Genomic DNA, 21986 nt, shown 5'->3' on the forward strand with positions numbered 1-21986 from the left:
ACACACACACACACACACCCCCACAAACACACACCCCCACACACACACCCCCACACACACACAACACACACACACACACACACAACACACACACACACACACACACACACACACACACACACACACACACACACACACACACACACACGTAAGTGCAGTAAGACTGAAAAATGTTATTGTTTTATACAGTACCATCATCTTCTGTGGTGCTGTACAAAAGATATACCGGTAACTACATCTACATCCAGGTTGTATGGGCAGACCTCATTCGTAGGTCCACTTAAGACCCCTTTCATACTGGTGTGTTGCATTACCCTGTTTTGAAGCAGGGTAACGTTACAGTAATGAAAGTCTACGGGGCAATTCATGCTCAAGTCCTCAATCTGCAGCGTGGGTAATGCTGGGGCATCTGTGCATTAGTGGCCAGCATGTGCGGTGACGTGCTGTGACAGGAAGTCTTGTAAGTCTATGGTGCCACATATAATATAAATTGTTCGCCGCTCACATTCGCATCGGGCATGAGCGGAAGGGTATTTTGACAGTACACTTCTGTGCACTTCTTCTCCACCACAGAACGTGAGTGCTAGAGAGCCTCACTTCTTGCTTGGCATGCAGCCTGAAGTGAGATTACGGCACATTGCTGTGGTAATCTAAGAAGGCTGTTTTTGAAAAGCAGCGCAATCGCAATGGTTTCTAGTGGGAATCTGGCGTAAGGTGTAATAGTCTGCACAGATTAGGCCTCTTTCAGACAGACGGCTGAACTGTGCACTTGCCAAGCAGTTCAGTGTCCCATCTGCCACCCCCAAGCGCCATCTGCCACCTACAAGCATCTTCAGGAGCCGAGTGCTCCTGAAGATGGGCCGCTCCATACTGTGCATGCACAAGAGAGTGTGCTCGTGCATGCGCAGTATGGAGCAGCTGGTCTTAAGGAGCACTTGGGCTCCTGGAAATTGCCGAAGCCTCCCACAGCAGCCGAAGTGAGCAGTCTCTGGCCCTTTAAATGGAGACTGCTAACGGGGGATCCAGCGCTGGAACACAGACACCGTAGGAGGAAAAGGAAGGCTCTATAGGAGCCAGAGCCTTCCCTGTCTTTAGCTGAGTATCTGTTTTATTTTTTTAATTCTCGCTTCAGAGTTACTTTAAGAAGTACTTGAGATTAAAATAGACATGCAACACTAGGTCCACAGGAGAATACCCTATAAGTACCTAAAATGGTCTCCTATAAAGACTTGAATCACTTTCGTAGATATTCAATAATGTAAAAACATAAAACAGGGGGTTGAGGTGACAGTAATCTAGAACTCAGTCCTCACATACAAGTTGAAAAAAGGGTTCCTTGCTTGCTCGCCTACCCTGTAACGTGATGAGACCACGATGGGGTTCAAAGTGCACGCTACAGGGAAATAGTGTCTCAAAGGAATCAACACTGGTGAAAATGCAATAGGTCACCCCTAGGTGTAAATAACAGAAGCCTGTGCTTGTCCTCTCCACTTTGTGCACAGTGGAATAAACCGTATAGTGTTTGAGGGCTGGGTGGACAGTCCATGGTCTGATGTGTCAGACTATTTCTAAGGGTTCCACCAAGTGCACCTGTCCCACTGTTAAAGCAAGAGACAGGCTACTGTATACTAATTCCTAAATACAGGGAGTGCACCATTTACAAAGTGTGTTTAGACTCCACATGCTCCTGCTGCAGCCGCTCGCTGGAATCACATTGCAATCTGTGAGTGCTGAGAGGAGCTCTAACCCCAGATCTATTGATTTAACCCTTGAGAAGCTGACAGATGGTTGCCTAAAGCAATTTATGCCTTGATAAAGAGGCCCTATGTGGCTCCAAAACATTGGCTTCTTTATTACAAGAAGCAAATAATTCTGTGGGATGTGCTAGCTTTTGCATATATTTCGCGTTTTGGAACAAACTAGTTTTTCCAGGGCGTCCAAAAGATATCAGTTTGGGTTGACTTCTGGGCAAATTGGAGACTAAAGAAATAGTGATTAATTATACCAGCCCACTTCCGTCCAGTTTTTATGCTCACATGATTATTGAGAGCACCATTGGCTGTGTAAAGAGGGTAGCATAGGATCTCTGGTCTGCAGTCAGTATAGTTCCATTTGCAATTAGTTGTAATGCCCTGTTTTTATAGCTTTCCTTCATGGTTAGCATTATTATTTCCAGTAAATGCATTTCCATGGCACTGGACCAGATGGGCTAGCCTTCTCTTCCCACGTGCATCAAAAAACCTTTGTATCAGTTTACCAGATCTTCCTTGGACGTCTTTTGGTTGTTGGAAACCAGGATATACCAGGAACACCCTAAGACCTGTCATTTAGGAGATGTTCTACCCGATAATGTAGCCAACACAATTTGGCTCTTGTAAAAGTTGCTTTGTTCCTTATGCATGCCTAATGTTTCTGCATTCAGCATATCACCTTCAATAATTGATTGTTCACCTGCTGTGTAATATATCCCATCCTTTGACAGCTACCGTTGTAATGAAATAATCAATGTTATTCATGTCACTTCAGTGAGTTTGATGTTGGGGCTGATTGGTGTGTGTATTAACTGATGTGTAAAATTTTAAATTGCCTATGTATTGACAGATGGACTATAGTTGGTAGTGACCAGAGGGTCAAATAAAAGGTAGCATCTAAGGATAGGAAGTCAGCACATATAATAGTTCTCAGAAGGACACGGAACAATGTTCCATGATCATGATAAGTGGAGACAGATGAATTCTAGAATGTTTTACCGTCACTGTGGAAAGACAATGTGGGGCTCACACTGTGTGTAGAAGAGGGACACAATGGGGTAGATATTTGGAAACATACAAAAGTCCACATACACATTTTATACAGTAAACTCCATCATGAGAACCACAGTTAAACCGGCCTGTAATATTTCCACCCTGTCCACCACCACTGGAAGCCCCTACAATGGGCATGTAACCTTCAGAACAATGTGGACTGCTCTGATGAATTAGGTTTTCTTTGGTTTCCAAAATCCTTATCTTGAAGTTCAAGCAAGCAGCCGTGGGATGTGCTAGAAAAAGAGGAGTCTAGTCCATGAATGCCCTACTTATCAACTAACAAGACTTAAAGGATCTAATGTTAATGCCCTGGTGCAAGATATAACAGGACATTTTCAGAGGTCTGGAAAATAAACAGGTAAAAGAAAGGGTGTTTCCCATTGTCTGAAGCTTTTAACATGTAAAGGTTATGTCTAGAAAAATAAGTTGGTAACACTGATCAGCCAAAACATTATAACCAATTGTATAATATTGTATAGGCCCCTCTTGTGCCACCAAAATACAGTGATGTGAAAAACTATTTGCCCCCTTCCTGATTTTCTTATTCTTTTGCATGTTTGTCACACTTAAATGTTTCTGCTCATCAAAAACCATTAACTATTAGTCAAAGATAACATAATTGAACACAAAATGCAGTTTTAAATGATGGTTTTTATTATTGAGTGAGAAAAAAAACTTCAAACCTACATGGCCCTGTGTGAAAAAGAAATTTCCCCCTGAACCTAATAATTGGTTGGGCCACCCTTAGCAGCAATAACTGCAATCAAGCGTTTGCGATAACTTGCGAGTCTTTTACAGCGTTCTGGAGGAATTTTGGCCCACTCATCTTTGCAGAATTGTTGTAATTCAGCTTTATTTGAGGGGTTTCTAGCATGAACCACCTTTTTAAGTTTAGGATTCAGGTCAGGACTTTGACTAGGCCACTCCAAAGTCTTCATTTTGTTTTTCTTCAGCCATTCAGAGGTGGATTTGCTGGTGTGTTTTGGGTAATTGTCCTGCTGCAGCACCCAAGATCGCGTCAGCTTGAGTTGACGAACAGATGGTCGGACATTCTCCTTCAGGATTTTTTGGTTGACAGTAGAATTCATGGTTCCATCTATCACAGCAAGCCTTCCAGGTCCTGAAGCAGCAAAACAACCCCAGACCATCACACTACCACTACCATATTTTACTGTTGGTTGTTCTTTTGCTGAAATGCTGTGTTAATTCTACGCCAGATGTAACGGGACACGCACCTTCCAAAAAGTTCAACTTTTGTCTCGTCGGTCCACAAGGTATTTTCCCAAAAGTCTTGGCAATCATTGAGATGCTTTTTAGCAAAATTGAGACGAGCCTTAATGTTCTTTTTGCTTAAAACTGGTTTGTGCTTTGGATATTTGCCATGCAGCCCGTTTTTGGTGGAGTTGTGAACACTGACCTTAAAGGGAAGGTCCAAGCAAAATAAAAAAATGAGTTTCACTTACCTTGGGCTTCTACCAGCCCCATGCAGCCATCATGTGCCCTCGTAGTCACTCACTGCTGCTCCAGTCCCCCGCTGGCAGCTTCCTGACCTCGGAGGTCGGCGGGACGCATTGCGTACATTTTTACACATTCCCGCTAGTGCAGGAACATTAACACATACATTTTTATGCGTTACTGGTTTCATGCGTAAATGTTTACGCATTGAACCGGTAACGCGTAAAAATGTATGTGTTAATGTTCCTGCACTAGCGGGAATGTGTAAAAATGTACGCAATGCGGTCCGCCGACCTCCGAGGTCGGGAAGCTGCCAGCGGGGGACTGGAGCAGCAGCGAGTGACTACGAGGGCACAGGATGGCTGCATGGGGCTGGGAGAAGCCCCAGGTAAGTGAAACTCATTTTTTTATTTTGCTTGGACCTTCCCTTTAATTGAGGCAAGTGAGGCCTGCAGTTCTTTAGATGTTGTCCTAGGGTCTTTTGTGGCCTCTCGGATGAGTTTTCTCTGCGCTCTTGGGGTCATTTTGGTCGGCCGGCCACTTCTGGGAAGGTTCATCACTGTTCCATGTTTTTGACATTTGTGGATAATGGCTCTCACTGTGGTTCGCTGGAGTCAGAAAGCTTTAGAAATGGCTTTATAACCTCTACCAGACTGATAGATCTCAATTACTTTTGTTCTCATTTGTTCCTGAATTTCTTTGGATCTTGGCATGATGTCTAGCTTTTGAGGTGCTTTTGGTCTACTTCTCTGTGTCAGATAGCTCCTATTTAAGTGATTTCTTGATTGAAACAGGTGTGGCAGTAATCAGGCCTGGGGGTGACTACAGAAATTGAACTCAGGTGTGATAAACCACAGTTAAGTTATTTTTTAACAAGGGGGGCAATCACTTTTTCACACAGGGCCATGTAGGTTTGGAGTTTTTTTTCTCACTAAATAATAAAAACCATCATTTAAAACTGCATTTTGTGTTCAATTATATTATCTTTGACTAATAGTTAACGGTTTTTGATGAGCAGAAACATTTAAGTGTGACAAACAGGCAAAAGAATAAGAAAGCAGGAAGGGGGCAAATAGTTTTTCATATCACTGTAGTTCTGAATTGCAAAATCGTGCACTCCACAAGACCTCTAAAACGGCAAGAATTTCTTTTTTGTAATGAATCCCCCCTCCTCCCTCAATTAAACCAAACCTGAGGTGAAAATAAGATTTAGGACATAAGTGATTGTAACTGTACAACTATAGAATTGTATCTGTAATTTTAGCTTCACACTGACTAAGCTGCTGTTTATTCAGCCCACACACATAGAAAAGATGACCTTGTGGACTTTTCACCCTGCTAACATAAAGGTTTGCACAGCCACACAGAGGCCTGCAATTTGTTTTCACTAGAGCTACAGCTGCAGTCTGACTGCAAAGATAAAGCCCTAGATCAGGGGTCCCCAAACATTTTGGGTCGAGGGCCGGGTCAACATACTTCCGACTGCTTGGGGGGCCGGAGTATACATAAAATGATGTAGAAATCTTTGCGGGCCAGACAGTAAAGTATACCCAGGTGACAACCTGCAGTCCAATTGGACAGCAGTGTCACCTGATGTAGAATTTGATAGGAAACCAGCGAATTATTGCTTTCTGGCTTCCGTGTAGATGGGCCTTAGTTTGAGGACCACTGCCCTAGATGATTAACCTGATAAGGCATAAACAAGGTAAACAAGCATGCCTTAAAGAGGAACTGTTGCGAAAGTCTTAAAATTTAAAACACATACAAATAAGAAGTACCTTTCTCCCAGAGTAAAATGAGCTATAAATTAATTTTCTCCTATGTTGCTGACACTTACAGTAGGAAGTAGAAATCTGATATTACCGACAGGTTTTAGGTCAATCCATCTCTTCATGGGGGATTCTCAGCATGGCCTTTATTCTTTATAAAGACATTCCCTGAAAATGATTAATACAAAGATGCTGGCCAGCCTCCCTGCACACTATTTTGGCAGTTGGACAGAGCAACTGTCATTCAGTGCAGTGAAGATAAAGAAAACCCTGAGAATCCCCCTATGAGAAGATGGGCTAGTCCAAAATCTGTCGGTAATGTCAGATTTCGACTACTAAGTGACAGCAACATAGGAGAAAAGTAATTTATGGCTCATTTTACTCTGGGAGAAATGTACATCTTATTTGTATATGTTTTAAATTTTAAGATTTTCGCGACAGTTCCTCTTTAACCACTTGTCGACCGCCCACAGCCGATGGGCGGCGGCAAAGTGGACGCCGAAACGACCGCAATACGCCCAAGGGCGTTGCGTCCTTTCGGGCATGCCGGGGAAGCGATCGCGTCATTGATGACGCGCGCTTCCCCCGGCAACTGGCTCCGCCCACCCGCCGGCTGTTCGGAAGCGCCGGCGGGTTGTTAACCCCACGATCGCCGCTACAAAGTGTATAATACACTTTGTAATGTATGCAAAGTGTATTATACAGGCTGCCTCCTGCCCTGGTGGTCCCAGTGTCCGAGAGACCACCAGGGCAGGCTGCAGCCACCCTAGTCTGCACCCAAACACACTGATCTGCCCCCCGCCCCCTGATCGCCCACAGCACCCCTCAGACCCCCCCTGCCCACCCCCCAGACCACTGTTTGCACCCAATCACCCCAGGGCAGTACAGGAACCCCACAAATGACCCCATTTTAGAAAGAAGACACCCAAAGGTATTCCGTTAGGAGTATGGTGAGTTCATAGAAGATTTTATTTTTTGTCACAAGTTAGCGGAAAATGACACTTTGTGAAAAAAACAATTAAAATCAATTTCCGCTTACTTGTGACAAAAAATAAAATCTTCTATGAACTCACCATCCTCCTAACGGAATACCTTGGGGTGTCTTCTTTCTAAAATGGGGTCATTTGTGGGGTTCCTATACTGCCCTGGCATTTTAGGGGCCCTAAACCGTGAGGAGTGGTCTTGAAACCAAATGTCGCAAAATGACCTGTGAAATCCTAAAGGTACTCATTGGACTTTGGGCCCCTTAGCGCAGTTAGGGTGCAAAAAAGTGCCACACATGTGGTATTGCCGTACTCAGGAGAAGTAGTGTAATGTGTTTTGGGGTGTATTTTTACACATACCCATGCTGAGTGGGAGAAATATCTCTGTAAATGGACAATTGTGTGTAAAAAAAAAATCAAAAAATTGTCATTTACAGAGATATTTCTCCCACCCAGCATGGGTATGTGTAAAAATACACCCCAAAACACATTATACTACTTCTCCTGAGTATGGAAATACCACATGTGTGGCACTTTTTTGCAGCCTAACTGCGCTAAGGGGCCCAAAGTCCAATGAGCACCTTTAGGCTTTACAGGGGTGCTTACAATTTAGCACCCCCCAAAATGCCAGGACAGTAAACACACCCCACAAATGACCCCATTTTGGAAAGTAGACCCATCAAGGTATTCAGAGAGGAGCATAGTGAGTCCGTGGCAGATTTCATTTTTTTTTTTGTCGCAAGTTAGAAGAAATGGAAACTTTTTTTTTTTTTGTCACAAAGTGTCATTTTCTGCTAACTTGTGGCAACAAATAAAATCTTCTATGAACTCACCATGCCTCTCAGTGAATACTTTGGGATGTCTTCTTTCCAAAATGGGGTCATTTGGGGGGTATTTATACTATCCTGGAATTTTAGCACCTCATGAAACATGACAGGTGGTCAGAAAAGTCAGAGATACTTCAAAATGGGAAAATTCACTTTTGGCACCATAGTTTGTAAACGCTATAACTTTTACCCAATCCAATAAATATACACTGAATGTTTTTTTTTTTAATCAAAGACATGTAGCAGAATAACTTTCATGCTCAAATGTATAGGAAATTTTACTTTATTTGAAAAATGTCAGCACAGAAAGTTAAAAAAGTTTTTTTGATGAATATAATAAAAACTAAAACTCGCAGCAGCAATCAAATAGCACCAAAAGAAAGCTGTATTAGTGACAAGAAAAGGAGGTAAAATTCATTTAGGTGGTAGGTTGTATGAGCGAGCAATAAACCGTGAAAACTGTAGTGGTCTGAATGGAAAAAAAGGCTCTGGTCCTTAAGGTGTACAAAGACTGTGGTCCTCAAGTGGTTAAAGAGACACTGAAGCTAAAAAAAAAATATGATATCATGAATTGGTTGTGTAGTAGGGGTAATTACTAGAACATTGGTAGCAAAAAAAAATATTCTCATAATTTTATTTTCAGTTAAACAGCTTTTTTTTATAACATTGCATCATTCTCTAATACTTGCAGTTTACACATTAATCAGCATTCTAAAAGTTTTTGCAGGACAGGCAGTGAACTTTTGAACTGCCCTGAACTGTTTTCTGCAAAAGAAAAACACAATACAGTTGAGATAACCTAATCAGAAGTCAGAGCTCTCCACGACTTTCAAAGTCGTGGCTATTTAGCTCAATGGCTATTTGCATAGATAACAACTGGAGTTTCTTAACGCTCCCTGTACTGGAAACAAATATTAGACTTATGTCTCTGCTCCAAATGCTTTATTTCTTAGCTGTACTATACAACCAATTCATTAGATCATATTTTTTTTCGCTTCAGTGTCTCTTTAAGTAGGATTGGTACTATATGTGCACAGGCTTATTTCATCGTGTCATGTGTCACTTCAGGTATACTTTATCAATAGGACTTTTTTTTTTCATCTCATCTACATTACAAATAATCCACTAGAGGGAGTGTAACACCATCAAGAGAATATTAAAGCATTGGAAACCCTGAAAAATATAGTAAAAGATGTAAACGCACATTTATCTTGAAGCAACCATACAAATATGATATAGCAAGAAGAGTTTTAAGAGTCAGTCTGGTCAAATGTTTTTTATTTTTTTTTAATTTTAGTTTCAGGTGGAGTTACCTTGAAAACTCCAGCATGTTAATTTTCTTGTCATGGGTCTATTCCTTCATTTTTTGGGTGTTCTGACTCTGTATTTTTCATATTCTATAATACAGAATGGAATGCAGGACCCTCCTAAAGTCAAAGATGTGAAAAGTGCAAGCAACTAGCTTGACAATAAAAAGTGGAACTTCTGTGATGACATATAATGTGCCAGTATTAAATGCCCTGCAGTCTCCATAGCATAGCAAATCGAACATAGCAAACTTTTTCATTTTGAAACTTGAAAGCCATACTTTCATTTTCTAGATGTGGTCACATGATTATGCATGCAGTACCCTGCTTAGTCGAGGCATGCTGGGAAAGAAATCCAGTATTCATAGATAGTGACTCTCTCTCCCAGCATGCATCTGAGTCAACAACTCAGACAAGCATTTAGGATTTTAACTTTATATAGGCATCCTTACCATGGTAGTATACAAACAGTAAACATCTATTCAATCTTAATTTAATTCTAAATATTTATCATAAAAATTTGGTGTTCAAGAAAAATGTAAGAAACTGACCTCATCAGGGCTTGATGCTTGATAAGTGCGGTTTTCATCACAGTAGTCCTGGTCTACTTCAGCATACTCAGTTTCATAATTTACTCCAGCCCTCGATTCGTAAACTGGGGTAACATTGTGACACAAAGCAATTGCTTTCACTGCTTCATGAACTCGACTGCTCACAGTCTTGCGTACTTTAGGTGCAGAAGGCTGGACCTTTCTTGAAGGGGTTGCACTTGTATTGTTATTATTGGCTTGTGGTTGTACCTTTAATGTAAGTAAAAAAAAAAACATTGTTCATTTTATAGCATACGGTTACAAAATATACCTGATATTAACCAATGTCCACATATCAGTGGTTTGAGACATAAAAATCAAGACAAACACTTAATGTACTGAGCAATCAGGTTCAATTCCTATCCAGGACCCCTATCTACATGACTTTTAAATGTTCTCCCTGTGTTTGCTCAAGTTTCTACAGGAAACTCAGTTTTGTTCATACATCCCAAAATCATACTGGTAAGTTAAATGGCCTGCACCAAAACTGGCCATTTATTTTGATACAGATTTTATACTAGGACTGTGGTGGGACATTACAATGTGAACTTCCTCAGTGGACAGTTAGTGACATGAGCCTAATTCAGTGTCCTCTGTAAAGCAGTGTGAAAGAGGTCAGTATTATGTGCTGTAAATGCATAATCCTCTATAATAAAACCAGGTCCCTGCGTCACCCTGTCTCTGTGTAGCTGGGTCCGTGCTTTTTTGCTACTGCGCATGTGCGCAGCACGGACACAGACAGCAGTTGTGACTGGAGGACGGGGCCAGTGAGCCAGGCGGGCAGACGGGTGCGCGGGCATGCACGAGCGGCGGGTGTGTGCACGGAGGGTGCACGCATCCGCACTAACATGCAGCGGTGGTGGCGGCGGTATCACTACCTAGAGCCCGCTTTTAAACAGGCTTAAGCTGGCCACTAACGGTCCAATTTCTAGCGAAAAATCTTTCGAGCGATCAGAAATTCTGATCGGATTGGTTGTAAATAATCTCCATTGGTGGACACAATCGATTATGAACGAGTAAAAAAAATGTCGCCCGAATGAATTTTCGTCGAACGAAAATTTGGATTTTCTTGGTGGTCGTGATAGATAGGAAGCAAAGATTGGTTAGTTGATGGTGTAGTGAACGATTTTTCATCCGATCAGAATTTCTGATCGCTCGAACGATTTTTCGCTAGAAATTGGACCGTTAGTGGCCAGCTTTAGGAAGACTAGTAACAATAATAATAGCATAAAACTCCTTATGGATAATTCCCAAATGTATTAATGTGAAACCGATAGGCTAATCTATGTGTAAAATCCTTCATTTTTAGGAACCGTGATTAGAAATGATACAGTTCTAGTTCCAGAGATAAAGAAAATCCTGAGTGACACTTTTAAACATTAAAGGTGGCCACGCACAATCACCAATTCGATCATTTTGATCGGTTGTCCCAAAAAATCGAGAGCTTTTCTTTGTTTTTAGACTAACTTTATCAAGAATTGTATGGTGTGTGATGGATTGTCAATTACTTGATGTACAGTTCCAATCAATTTTTTCTTAGCTTTCAATTATCGTATTCATGATTGGGGAAAAAATTTAACATAGGTGTGTGGTACATTGGTCAGAATGGTTTGAATAGGCATCAGACTATGAGAGCCGATCGCTCCTGAGCCTCCCAGGGGGACAGCCGAGTGACGCAGCTGTCCCCAGTACAGAGCTGCCTTAGATCGCAGCGATGTACATTGTAAATAGACGGTGGTTCCATCATTCAAGCTGAGATGTTCACGGCAAAACACGTTCCCAGGACTTCACGCTAATTGGCGTTAAGCGGTCCTGGGGGGTCGCCGCGTTCACGCTAATTGGCGTGGAACGGTCGGCAAGAGGTTACGACGAAACTAGGGAGAGTCAATGAGATGCAAATAATTTCAAGTTGATCCATGCAAATGTATGCAGTATGAACATGAACCACCATTCAAATTCTGCTGAGGTAAAATTTGATAGGTCCATTTTCAAGCTGCATAAATTTGCATACAAATTACGATAATCTTGCTTCAACTCAAAATTATTTGAACCTCATTGACTATCCTTAGACGAAATTTGAGTAATACAAGAAAATGTATGTATTACACAATGCTGTGTAATATACTGGCAGTTGTGTAAGAATTACGAACAAAAGTGCTCAGCCACTATTTTAAGGGAACCCAAGGTGAAAGTGATATGAAAGTTGCCATATTTATTTTTTTAAGCAATGCAAGTTAACTGGCTGCTTTGCTGACCCTGTGCCGCCAATACTTTTAGCTATAAACCCTAAACAAGCATGCAGATCAGGTGTTTGTAACTGAAGCCTGACTAGATTAGCCGCATGCTTGTTTTAGGTGTGTGATTCAGACACTACTGATGCCAAAAGATCAACAGGACTACCAAGCATCTGGTGCAGGCAACTGGCTTTATTTAACTACTTTGGCCTCCTGGACGTACTAGCTACGCCCAGGAGGCCATGTGCGTGTCCGCTCGCTGCCGCGGCCGATTACGCGCGCATTCCCGGCCCTCAGTTCGTTAGCCAGGCAATCAGTGAATCGGGCTATGGTGCCCGATCACTGATTCCTCTCCCCCGCAGAAAAAGTGACAGCTTCTCTCAGAAGCTTCGCTTTTTCTGGGTGTTGCGTCCCCCATGCGACCCTCTAAGCGTATGTTACGCTTAGAGTGACGTCATGTGAACAAACTCATGGCCGCCATCTTGTGGCCAAAAATTAAAATTACAACTAAAAGTAAAAAAATAAAACTCAACACACATTTACATTATGAAAGTACTGTTTACATCCCACCCTCCCAAAAATACCCAAATAAAATGTTTGTTATAAAAAAAAAAAAAAAAAAATTACAATAAAAAAAAAAAGTAAATATTTACCTAAGGGTCTAAACTTTTAAAATATCAATGTAAAGATGAAATATTTCTATTTTTTTTTATTTTAAACTATATGTAAATAGTGATAGATGCAAAACGGAAAAAATGCACCTTTATTTCCAAATAAAATATTGTCGCCATACATTGTGATAGGGACATAATTTTAACGGTGTAATTACCGGGACATATGGGCAAATACAATACATGAGTTTTAATTATGGAGGCATGTATTATTTTAAAACTATAAAGGCTGAAAACTGAGAAATAATGAGTTCTTTCAGTTTTTTTCTTATTCTTCCTGTTAAAATGCATTTACAGTAAAGTGGCTCTAAGCAAAATGTACCCCCCCAAAGAAAGCCTAATTGGTGGCGGAAAAAAACAAGATATAGATCAGTTCATTGTGAAGTAGTGATAAAGTTATAGGCTAATGAATGGGAGGTGAAAATTGCTCCGATGCGTAAAGTGATAACGACTGAAGGCTGAAGTGGTTAAAAGAAAATAACTATGGCAGCCTCCATATCCCTCTCACTTTAGGTACTTATTAATATCAAACAAACATGTCTTTGCTTTCCTGCTGTAAGTGGAGCAGCCCTTTAAGAGCACGTATGGTATAATTACAAAAGGATTCTATTTACTAGAAATCTAACACCAATGGAATCTTTCTAAGTGCTAAAGTTCTGCCAGGCTAGGCAGTACACAATTATTCTGAGCAATGCTAGGCGAAACTGAGCATGCTTATTTCATTATGATTAGACACTTATTAAGGCTGCTTCAGGTTGAAATGTTAAGTAACATTGTACGGTACACCCACCATGCCCTGATCTGCTGGGAAGATCAGGAGAACCTGGTGTTGGAGCCATGTGCTGCATTGGGCTCAGTGCACTGAGCCAGTGATCCGTGAACACACTGCCCATCAAATTACAGTGCTGTATAATAATGGGTTTAACTTTTCTGCTCATCTGCTTTTCGGCTCCTGCTTTGAACCTTTGCATTTGCATTCTACATACGGCAACATCATTACAGACGCAAATAAATTAAGATGATTTACTACTTCTGAATTATGTTTATTGATGCTTGTATAATTTAATTTCACGCAGATTCCATTAAAGATTATGCTCTCTGTCACGGAATGCCTCCAGTGGGAAAATATAATCATGTTATAATAGATTTCTCTGTTGCATTATTGTAGATATACAAGAGGGCTGTCGTTTCAGATTAAAAAAATAGGACATACGACTAGGGAAAGCAATCAATGCCACAGAGATACCTATGCCTAAGTGACTAGGTGGCTGGAAAGGCTTATTATCACAAATTGAAGGCACTCTCCATGTTTCCGGGGTGCTTTTATATTCATATACATTTCATTATATCTAGGAAAACACAATCTACTTCCTCTACGCAGCCAACCGGTAGACTCACTAAGAATGAGATGACAGTCTGGTTACATTTTTTAATTTGTTTGTTTTGTGAATACTTCATCCTACTACCAATCTGAGAGAGGCTACGCGCTTTGAGTCCTATGGGAGAAAAAGCGATATACAAATGTTATTGTTATTATTGTTAAATGTACAAAACGGTGCGTGTTTAACACATTCGTCAAGTTTAATACATTTTACTTAGTAACTGGTGATCAAAGAACTTGCATTAAAGAAGTACCCTAAAAAGGATTTATAGCCCAAAATCTAGGCTAGGATGGACTAGCAAAACCTAAGCTAGGATGGGCTAGCCCAAAATCTGTCAGTAATGTCAGGTCCCTACTACTTACTGACAGGAACATAGGAGACAAGTAATTTATGACTCATTTTACTCTGGAAGAAACATACTTCTTATTTGTATATGTTTATGTATATATTTTAAATGTTAAGATTTTTGGGACAGTGGTCCTTTAACATATATGTTGTGTGGCGAAAGTGAAATTTAAAAAAAAAAATTAAAAAAAATTAGATATTCATCCAATGGAGAGGAAAAGCTCTGGATCCTATAGATTCTTCCCTGTCCTCCCTTGGTCCCCTTGTTCCAGTGCTGTCAGCTCGCTCCACATATTTGACCAACTAGTCCAGGCCTGGGCAATGTTTACGCGGGCCGGGCTGCACCGTGTCGACCACGGGCCGCATTCTTAAAATTCCACCCCACCCTCTCTGTGAAATTGTGCACGGGCAGCAGGGAATTTGAAACTTACCTTGTTCACGGAAGTCCCACGCCGTGTCTCCATGGCAACAGGACGTCACATAATGTGATGTCAGAATGTGTAAAACGTTGGCGCCTTCTGACATGTCATGTAATGCCCTGTTGCCATGGAGACAAGATGCAGGAATTCTGTGAGCGAGGTGAGTTTCAAAAACCCTGCTGCCTGCGCGCAATTTCACAGGGAAGGAGATGGGATGGGGGGAATCCGGCAGCCGGTTGGCAGGCCGATGTAACAGCACAGCGGCCCGCGGGGCGTAGTTTGCACAGCGCTGAACTAGTCGAATACATTTTCGGGGACCCTTACAAGGCTTCGCGAACCATCATATCTCCGAGTGCCCCCGAACACAGGCGGATCTGTACTGCACGTGCATGCACAGTATGAAGCCACCGCCTTCTGGAGAACTTGGAGACAGGAGTGCTCCTGATGTTTTCCAAGGGCTCCCAGAAGCAGCACAATTCAAACAGTGGAAAGCGGGGTAATTAAGACAGAGAACCAGGACACCGAGAGAGGACCGAGAAGGCTTTAAAGGATCCAGAAACGTTACTCCCAATATGTTAGTAGGTGAATTTTTTTAATCTGCTAAAAATTTGCTTTAACCTCTTCAACTCCAAAGCCTCTTTATTGACTCTTTAATTTGATATGTGGTTTCATGGACCAGTAAAGAAACGCAGTAGCTGAACTCACTTTACTCTCAGTTTGGCACTAATCATTTCGATAGGCAGTTTGTGGTGAGGGTAATCTCCAGTTCAGTATTTCAGTTTCCAGATTTGTGACAAGCTTGTTCTAACTTCATCTCATCTTGAACAATAAAACATGGCATAAGCCAAAGAGCACAATCTGCATAGGCACTCAACTACAGGAAATAAATACGTTAAAATCAAACTGTTATAAAAGGCATCATTCTTTCTTTGTATACATGCAGCAAAGTGAAATGTCAAATTTAAGTTGCCATGTATAAAACAATTACGAGGGATGAAGTGCATTCAAGGACTTTCTTTAAATCTGAAGGACACTGGAAGACATCGCTGACAATCAATTCAAATGTCTTTCTAACAGCCCAGAATCCTGCACACATCTAGCCATAGAGGAAACAAGACAATTCCCGCCACTGTACATAGAGAACAGTTGAAAGATGAACGTTTGAATCTGCTTGATTATTATAAAGGTGGCCACTAATGATCCAATCTTTTTCATCCAATCTTATAATTTGTATGTAATATAAGGTAACTGCCCGATGTATTCATTCAGTATATTCACTCAATTTACCCTTATACTACATAGATTTGGTAAGATTGGATGAAAAAGACTGGATCATTAGTGGCCACCATAAGGCAACACAGAGTGACAGAGACAGTTCATCCCTCAGACACTTAGATAAATAGGGCTCTGTTTGCTAAACCGCCTGTCTTACATTGTCCTAAACTGGAGTCAAATACATCACTCACTATGGTAAAGCTTTGAAATGTTAAAGCAGGTTGAAGTCCATCGTTTCAAATACAGTTCCTATTTTCTGTCTGTTTACATATTAACTAAATGAAGGTAATTTTGCACTTTAACCACTTAAAGGACTTACGAGGCGAAAATGCTAAAAAAAGTAAATTACCTGCCTCATCTTTTATGGCACGGAGGACGCCGTCCGCGCCCTCCGTGCCGATCCGCCGGGTCCCCCCGCTCATTAGCCCCCCGGGCCGGCTGCCGACCCCACGGCCCGGGTCGGGCTCTCCTGCCACCCGCAATATGGCCGCTTCCTTTGGCCGCGGCTGCGCAGTCCGCCTGGCCGCGAGTGCGGCTGCGCAGCTCTAGGGCCAACCCCCCTGATCCACGCTACGTAGCGTAGCATAGTGAATTTCCCCAGTTTGAAGCATCTCTGACTTTTCTGAGCACCAGTCAAGTTTCATGAGGTGCTAGAATTCCAAGATAGTATAAATACCCCCCAAATGACCCCATTTTGGAAAGAAGACATCCCAAAGTATTCACTAAGAGGCATGGTGAGTTAATAGAAGATTTTATTTTTTGTCACAAGTTAGCGGAAAATAAAACTTTGTGACAAAAAAAAAATAAAATAAAAAAACGTTTTCATTTCTGCTAACGTGTGACAAAAAAAAAATAATGAAATCTGCCACGGACTCACCATGCCCCTCTCTGAATACTTTGGGGTGTCTACTTTCCAAAATGGGGTCATTTGTGTGGTGTGTTTACTGTCCTGGCATTTTGGGGGGTGCTAAATTGTAAGCACCCCTGTAAAGCCTAAAGGTGCTCATAAGACTTTGGGCCCCTTAGCGCACTTAGGCTTCCAAATAGTGTCACATGTGGTATCGCCGTACTCAGGAGAAATAGTATAATGTGTTTTGGGGTGTATTTACACACATACCCATGTTGGGTAGGAGAAATATCTCTGTAAATGAGAATTATTTGATTTTTTTACACACAATTGTCCATTTACAGAGATATTTCTCCCACCCAGGGTATATGTAAAAATACACCCCAAAACACATTATACTACTTCTCCTGAGAACGTGTGTCACTTTTTTGCAGCCTAACTGCACTATGGGGCCCAAAGTCCAATGAGCACCTTTAGGATTTCACAGGTCATTTTAAGGCTTTTGATTTCCAGACTACTCCTCACGGTTTAGGGCCCCTAAAATGCCAGGGCAGTATACGAACCCCACAAGTGACCCCATTTTAGAAAGACGACAGCTGAAGGTATTCCGTTAGGAGTATGGTGAGTTCATAGAAGATTTTATTTTTTGTCACAAGTTAGCGGAAATTGTTTTTTTTTTTTCACAAACTGTATTTTTCCACTAACTTGTGACAAAAAATCAAATCTTCTATGAATCAAATCTTCCTATACTGCCCTGGCATTTTAAGGGCCCCAAACCGTGAGGATTAGTCTGGAAATCAAATGCCTCCAAATGACTGTTCAGGGGTATAAGCATCTGCAAATTTTGATGACAGGTGGTCTATGATGGGCCGAATTGCGTGGAACCGGTCATAAGCAGGGTGGCCTCTTAGATGACAGGTTGTATTGGCACTGAAGTGCAGGACGCGCAGGATTTTCTCAAATCGTGACCTGGACATGGCGGCAGAGAACATGGGCATGTGATGTATTGGGTGCGTAGACCAATAAGACCGCAATACATTCTTTTTGACTAGACCTATGTTAAGGAGAAGGCCCCAAAAAATGTTACATTCGGAAATTTGGAGTGGTCTCCACTGAAAAGGCTGGGCATGGTAGCTTCTTGGATTGGCGGTTGCGTATTGTGTAGCATAACAGTTGGTCTCAGCCACAATTAAGTCGTAGAGACCAGCAGTGATAAAAAAAAAAATTCTGTCACTGCGGTGGGGCGGGTGAGGGTTTGGCCAGGTGATCAGAAGCCTGCAGGGGGCATATTAGGGCCTGATCTGATGGATAGGAGTGCTGGGGGTGACAGGTGATGACAGGAGGTGATTGATGGGTGTCTCAGGGGGTGATTAGAGTGGATAATAGATGCAATTACTGCACTGGGGAGGTGATCGGAAGGGGGTCCGAGGGTTTGGCCGAGTGATCAGGAGCCCACACGGGGCAAATTAGGGCATGAACTGATGGGTAGGTGTGCTAGGGGGTGACAGGTGGTGAAAGGAGTTGATTGATGGGTGTCTCAGAGTGTGATTGGAGGAGGGAATAGATGCAAGCAATGCACTGGGGAGGTGATCGGGGGGGAGGGGGGGGCTGAGGGCAATCTGAGGGTGTGGGCGGGTGTTTGGGTGCCCGCAAGGGGCAGATTAGGGTCTGATCTGATGGGTAGCAGTGACAGGTGGTGACAGGGGGTGACGGGGTGATTGATAGGTGATCAGGGTGTGATTAGAGGGGAGAATAGATGCAATCAATGCACTGGGGAGGTGATTAGGGGTATCTGGGGGCGATCTGAGGGTGGGTGATCAGGTGCCCGCAAGGGACAGGTTAGGGTCTGATCTGATGGGTGGCAGTGACAGGGGGTGATTGATGGGTGATTTTCAGGTGATCAGTGGGTGATTACAGGGGAGAATAGATGTATACAGTACATGGGGGGGGGTTGGGGAGGATCTGAGGGTGTGGGGGGTGATCAGGAGCCCCCAGGGGGCAGTTTAGGACTTAATCTAAAATATAGCATTGACAGATAGTGACAGGGGGTGATTGATGGGTGATTAGGGGGGTGATTGGGTGCAAACAGTCATCTGAGGGGGTGATGGGGGCGGTCTGAGGGTTGCTGTGGGCGATCAGGGGGCAGGATCAGTGTGTGTGTGTGATTAGAACTAGGGCTGCCTCCTCCCCTGGTGGTCCCTCGATCACTGGGACCACCAGGGGAGGAGGTAGCCTGTATAATACACTTTGTATACATTACAAAGTGTATTATACACTTTTACAGAGCGAAATCGGGCTGTTAACAACCCGCCGGCGCTGCTAAATGGCTGGCGGATTGACGTAGTGGGTGGGCGGAGGCTAATGCCGGCATATGCGCGTGATCCCCGGCTAATTAGTCCCCCAGGTGCCGCCGCCGATTGGCGTTAGGCGGTCCTGGGGGTGCTACTTTGCCGCTGCCTATTGGTGGGCGGTCGGCAAGTGGTTAAAGTAGTATAAAAACTCTGACAAAACATTAAATAAAAATGGATTATACTACTTTTTTATTACTAATACAGTTATTTGCTTTTGTGAACAAGTAATATTGTCTATCTACAAATTCCCAAAGTAAAGTGTCTGCTTTCAAAGCTGCCATTGCATTTTTATGCATAACTGCTATATTTATATGTTAAAATCTATCTAGTGATCACTTTTCAGCTTTCTCTGGTTCTACAATTTGACCAGTCCAGTGTCAACTCGCTGCTGGTTGGATACTAATTGTAGCAAACAAAGAAAAATAAACAAAAGATAATGTTATCACCTCTTCGGATGTGGCCACAAACTTAAAGAGGAGCTGTCAGCCATACGATCTCAGAATAAAAAATATGTATAAGTAGATAAATACTTGCTCTACTTACATAACATATGTATTGCACTGTCCACATTTTGATTTTAGTGATTTTTCTACAGTAAAAAAAGAGAAAATCCTTCTTAGCATTTCACATTTTAATTGTGGTTATTTTGAAGCCAATCCTGATGTCATTTCCTGCCCTACTCTTCTCTGCCTGATTTACCCGCCCCTTCATTATAGAAAGTGAAGTGTCTCAGCATGAGAAATATTGACCAATCAGGGAGGAACAGAGGTGTGGGAGGGCAAAACAGGAGAGAAAGAGGCTTCAGCCAATCAGGCTGCATTAGTTAAGTCTGTGGAAAAACAGAGAAGCAAAAAAAAGGTAACCCAGCATGCCCTGCAACTTCCTTTTTGTGTACCAAATTTGATGTGTACCAAATAAGAGTCAGGTAAACTGGGGAATGATCATTTATCAACAAGAAAAGTAATAGTGATTTTAACTTTTGGATTGCGTGGTTAGCATCCTTATTACTTGTTTATCAGATACAAATAAAGAATTGATTTTTGATTTTATGCCCGACAGTTACACTTTAACCACTTTCTCCTCCTGGACGTAGCTCTACGCACGCTCCCACGGCCGATCGCACGTGTGCACGCATGCTCCCGGCCACGGATCGTTAGCCCAAGAATCAATGAATCGGGCCATCTGATTCCTCTCCCCCGCAGAAAAAGCAACAGCTTCTCTTACGTTTTGCTTAGAGTGATGTCATGTATACAAACCTAAGGTTGCGATCTTGTGGCCAAAAAATAAAACTACATCTACATTAAAAATAAATAAATAAACATATATTTACATTAAAAAAATTACTATTTACATCCCACCCCCCAAAAATACCCAAATAAAATGTTTAATAATAACAACAACAAAAAAACATTACAATAAAAACAAACAAACACATAAATATTTACCTAAGGGTCTAAACTTTTTAAATATCTATGTAAACATGAAATATTTCAATTTTTTTTTATTATAAGCTTGTAAATAGTGATGGATGCAAAACGGAAAAAATTCACTTTTATTTCCAAATAAAATATTGTCGTCATACATTGTGATAGGGACATAATTTAAACGGTGTAATAACCGGGACAAATGGGCAAATACAATACGTGGGTTTTAATTATGGAGGCATGTATTATTTTAAAACTATAATGGCCTAAAACTGAAAAATAATGTTTTTTTTCCGTTTTTTTCTTATTCTTACTATTAAAATGCATTTACAGTAAGGTAGCTCTTAGCAAAATGTATCAACCCAAAGACAGCTTAATTGGTGGCGGAAAAAACAAGATGTAGATCAGTTCATTGTGATAAATAGTGATAAAGTTATAGGCTAATGAATGGGAGGTGAACATTGCTCGGATGCATAAAGTGAAAATGACTGAGGGCTGAAGTGGTTAAGGAGCTTTCCATTGAACAACAAAGTGCAGTGTTTAACTGTTTGATTGATGTTCTGCTACAATTTTTTTTGTGGTAGTAGATTTTATGCTGTAAATGATCTTTTAGAACAAAGAGTGCAGCGTTTCAGGCCACTTAAACAACAATATACATATGAATACAAAAAGTTATAATCACAGATGGTCAAGGGGATGCAAATTCTGTTTCTATGAAAAAAAAAAAACTGTATGGAGCTCGAAATCTTTACTCAATATTGAGATCTTACCTGAGAATATGAACTTGCTACGTGACTCTGAATTTCATCCATAGTATCTGTCCCATAGGACACTGTGCCAAGATGAAGACGCCTAAACACCATTTCATTCTGGGTAAGTGTACCTGAAAGGTATACATTTTTGGAAAGTTATACAGAGTAGACAATCACTTGATCCTTTTAGACATATGCCTATTAAAAAAAGAACATTTATCACAAACAAAAATCAAAGTGCTTAAATACTTTATGTGTAGAACATGGAAAATAAGTTATTCTGAGAAAAAAATGGATTCAGTAAAGCAAAATAAATTTATTTTAAGTAGCTGGGAAATTAGAGAAAAGGGAAAGGGACTCTGATCAATACCAGGTTAAGCGAAAATGATGGACACGGGTCAGATGAGCTGTAAGCAAAATACTGTAAATCCTTGGCTATAGGTTTGACTCACTAAAGAAAAGTATGGGGGTTGACCTGTCTATGAATCAGACCTAAATTTCTGACTTGCAGCCGGGATGTGCGTCACAACATAGCGATTATGAGTAGT

At 41.6% G+C, this 21986-nt stretch overlaps 1 protein-coding gene across 3 annotated transcripts in view; it reads right to left on the bottom strand.

The window, feature by feature from the left end:
* Nucleotides 1–21986, bottom strand: part of ATP9B (ATPase phospholipid transporting 9B (putative)) — a 409962-nt gene that overhangs the window by 80140 nt on the left and 307836 nt on the right. For all 3 annotated transcript variants that reach the window (XM_068237042.1, XM_068237043.1, XM_068237044.1), the window contains exons 14-15: nucleotides 21457–21569; nucleotides 9700–9948 (exon numbers count right to left, since the gene is read on the bottom strand). In XM_068237042.1, coding sequence (XP_068093143.1) covers nucleotides 9700–9948; nucleotides 21457–21569 — 362 coding nt within the window. The remainder of the gene's footprint in view (nucleotides 1–9699; nucleotides 9949–21456; nucleotides 21570–21986) is intronic.

This window comes from Hyperolius riggenbachi, chromosome 5 (assembly GCF_040937935.1).
Source record: "Hyperolius riggenbachi isolate aHypRig1 chromosome 5, aHypRig1.pri, whole genome shotgun sequence".
Classification (NCBI taxonomy): domain Eukaryota; kingdom Metazoa; phylum Chordata; class Amphibia; order Anura; family Hyperoliidae; genus Hyperolius; species Hyperolius riggenbachi.